Source organism: Carassius carassius, unplaced genomic scaffold (assembly GCF_963082965.1).
Source record: "Carassius carassius unplaced genomic scaffold, fCarCar2.1 SCAFFOLD_101, whole genome shotgun sequence".
Classification (NCBI taxonomy): Eukaryota; Metazoa; Chordata; class Actinopteri; order Cypriniformes; family Cyprinidae; genus Carassius; species Carassius carassius.
The window spans coordinates 85,001-87,767 of record NW_026775140.1 but is presented as its reverse complement, the minus strand read 5'-3'; the positions used below and the strand labels follow the sequence as shown (position 1 = coordinate 87,767).

Sequence of the window (2,767 nt, the reverse complement as noted above, 5' to 3'; positions counted from 1 at the left end):
CCAAAAAATACACGGACCGTTGTTGTGCCCAATTTCGACCCCATGTCGAATTATTACCCCCCTAGTATTGGTTTAGGAGTAGGTGTGGGGGAGGGGTTAGGATTGGGCAATCAGGTAGCGACTTGAACAAGGGGGGTAGTAATTCGACAGGGGGTCGAAAATGGGCACAACACCGGAAAGAGAATTGATTAGTTAATCTCTTGAGTCTTTCGGGTTCTCGAGTTGCTCAAGGGCTCCTCAGTCGGGGTATCGCCAGCCCAAGACTCGAACCTACAACCCTAGGGTTAGGAGTCAAACTCTCTAACCACTAGGCCACGACTTTGTCCAGTATCCTTCATCGCGTAACTATAACAATAACAATAACAACATTATTGGAGGAATGTGGTCGATCATATTGATTGGGAAAAAAGTATGGACTCTGTCTTTTGAATATATAATAACTAACAAGGTTAGAGAAATCTCATTCAAATTGTTACACAGATTTTACCCAGCTAAAGTGTTTTTGAAAAGGTTTAAATCAGACATAGATACAAGCTGTTGTTTTTGTGGTGACCCTAATGAAACTGATCTACATATCGTTTGGGATTGTCCTCACACACAGCTATTTTGGACTGAATTCTCTAATGTTATCTATCGCAGTGTGCTACAGGTTTCTCTCTGCTTTTTAAGGATGTACTGTCTGGCTTCTTTAATATTCAAAGAGACAAAATTAATCTATATTTCATTATTAACCTATTATGACTTCTTGCAAAATGTCATATTCACCGCAGTAAATTCACTCATCAAAATCCTTTATATATTGTTTTTTTTAAAAAAAGAGGTTCAACAGTATATCCAAACTATTTAAACTTGCAAAAATCTTAAGGCTGTTAAAAATGTTTAATCTTTTCAATGCTATTTAATCTTTTTAATTTATTTTGTTAAAGATTTCGTTTAGTATTATTTATTTTTATGTTTACATACGTCTGTAAATGGTGCTTTGCATGTAATGCCACTTCTTTGTATGCAAAATTGACATTATCTGTACTTTTATCTTTGGTACCTTGGCATTAATAAAATAAAAAAAAGAACTAATCAGTTCTCTTTTCGGCTCTCACTGCATTGACAGAAACAGGTGAACTAGACTAATTCCTCTACAGAAACTATAGAATTTTGCGCATGCGCGACTGAACGAATCACTCCCAGAGACGACTCGTTCTTCCCGAGTCACATTAAAGATTCGTTTAAAATGATCGAATCGTTCAAGAACGACCGTCACTTACTGGCATCAGACGAAAACACCAAAGTGAAACACACAAGCTTGTTATGTTTTTTTTTTTTTTTGATATTAGAACAAATTTGAAAATCGGAAAACGAAGCTTTATCCGTTTTTTCGTTTTGGAAACATAAAAATACAAGTCGTTGTTTTATTTTTCCATTTTTGGTTTCAATTAGAAAAACGAAAGAACGAATGATACACGGATTGCTGTAAATAACGGTAGATTCGTATGTAAATACCCCATGAGTGAACGAGAAGAAACGCGCATGTCGCCGTTTGTTTTCTCATTTCCGTTTTGCACAACTTTCCCGAAGTTTGGAAACTGCGGGAAACCCCGCCCCCGCGCCGCTGATTGGCTCAATTAACAACATTCCTCAGGCGATGCCGCGCTGTGATTGGCTGCAAACCCTGCCAAACAAAAGTAACAGTACCGCGGGCAGCAGTAGAACGCGCGTGAGTCGCGCTCGTTAAAGCTGGCTGTTCGCGCATCAACCGTGAGTTTGAGATGCGCTTTAACGCCTCATCGGACTCGTGCTTGGAAGATGTGCTGATTGAGCCGCCAGAGTCCCGGGACGCGATGTGGGGTCCGGTAACGGGTGCCGCGGTGTCCGGTGCGAGTCTCGCGCTCCTCACAGCCGCGCTGCTCTACGCGTGTCACCGGAAACGGCTGTTCAGTATCGCTGCGCCGGTGAGAGCCGCTAATAAAAGGGTTAATATTGTTCAACGTTAGTCGCGTTGTACAGCTCTACTGTTCATCATAATGCTTTTAGAACTGCATGTTGTGTAAACTTAACACAGACCTCTGTTGTTTTCATAGTAATAAACCATGTGACTACTAACTAAACCTTAAAATAAACTTTAACAGTGTTGGTTTTAATTCTTAGACATTTGTAACTTTGAGGACATTAGAGGTCACCTTTATTGTATAATGCTGTATTCAACACTGATCGAGTCAAGCAGATTACAGGAAAATAGTTTATCAATAATACAAGACCGTAATAACAGAGCCATTTATCAGCTGAAGTCAGTTCAGAGATGTCATCATCCAGTTCAGGTCTCTTCAATAGTGTCTTTGCAATCAGTCAAGCGTCCCCAACTAAACAAAACTCCAATGGTGACAGAATGGAGAAAAAACTTTGGGAGACACCAGGCTCAGTTGGGGGCCAGTTCTCCTCTGACCAGACGAAACCAGTAGTTCAATTCCAGACTGCAGCAAAGTCAGATTGTGCAGAAGAATCATCTGTTTCCTGTGGTCAGTGAAAGCTAACACCATGTTTCCTGATGATATCTGCCAAGGATAACATATAAAGCGTGAAGAGTAGCGGTCCTAGTACTGAGCCTTGAGGTACTCCATACTGCACTTGTGATCGATATGATACATCTTCATTCACTGCTACCAATAGATGGCGACCATATAAGTATGATTTAAACCATGACAATGCAGTTCTACTAGTGCCAACATAATTTTGTTGTCTACTCTGGTATATTATGGTCTGTTGGTTGGTGATG

The 2,767-nt window shown here is 40.4% G+C and overlaps 1 protein-coding gene across 1 annotated transcript in view; it reads left to right on the top strand.

Annotated features, from left to right (window-relative positions):
* The first annotated feature begins 1,637 nt into the window (after positions 1 to 1,637).
* Positions 1,638 to 2,767, top strand: part of LOC132137465 (evC complex member EVC) — a 17,845-nt gene continuing 16,715 nt past the window's right edge. The window contains exon 1 of the mRNA XM_059547480.1: positions 1,638 to 1,946. Coding sequence (XP_059403463.1) covers positions 1,764 to 1,946 — 183 coding nt within the window. The 5' untranslated portion in view covers positions 1,638 to 1,763. The remainder of the gene's footprint in view (positions 1,947 to 2,767) is intronic.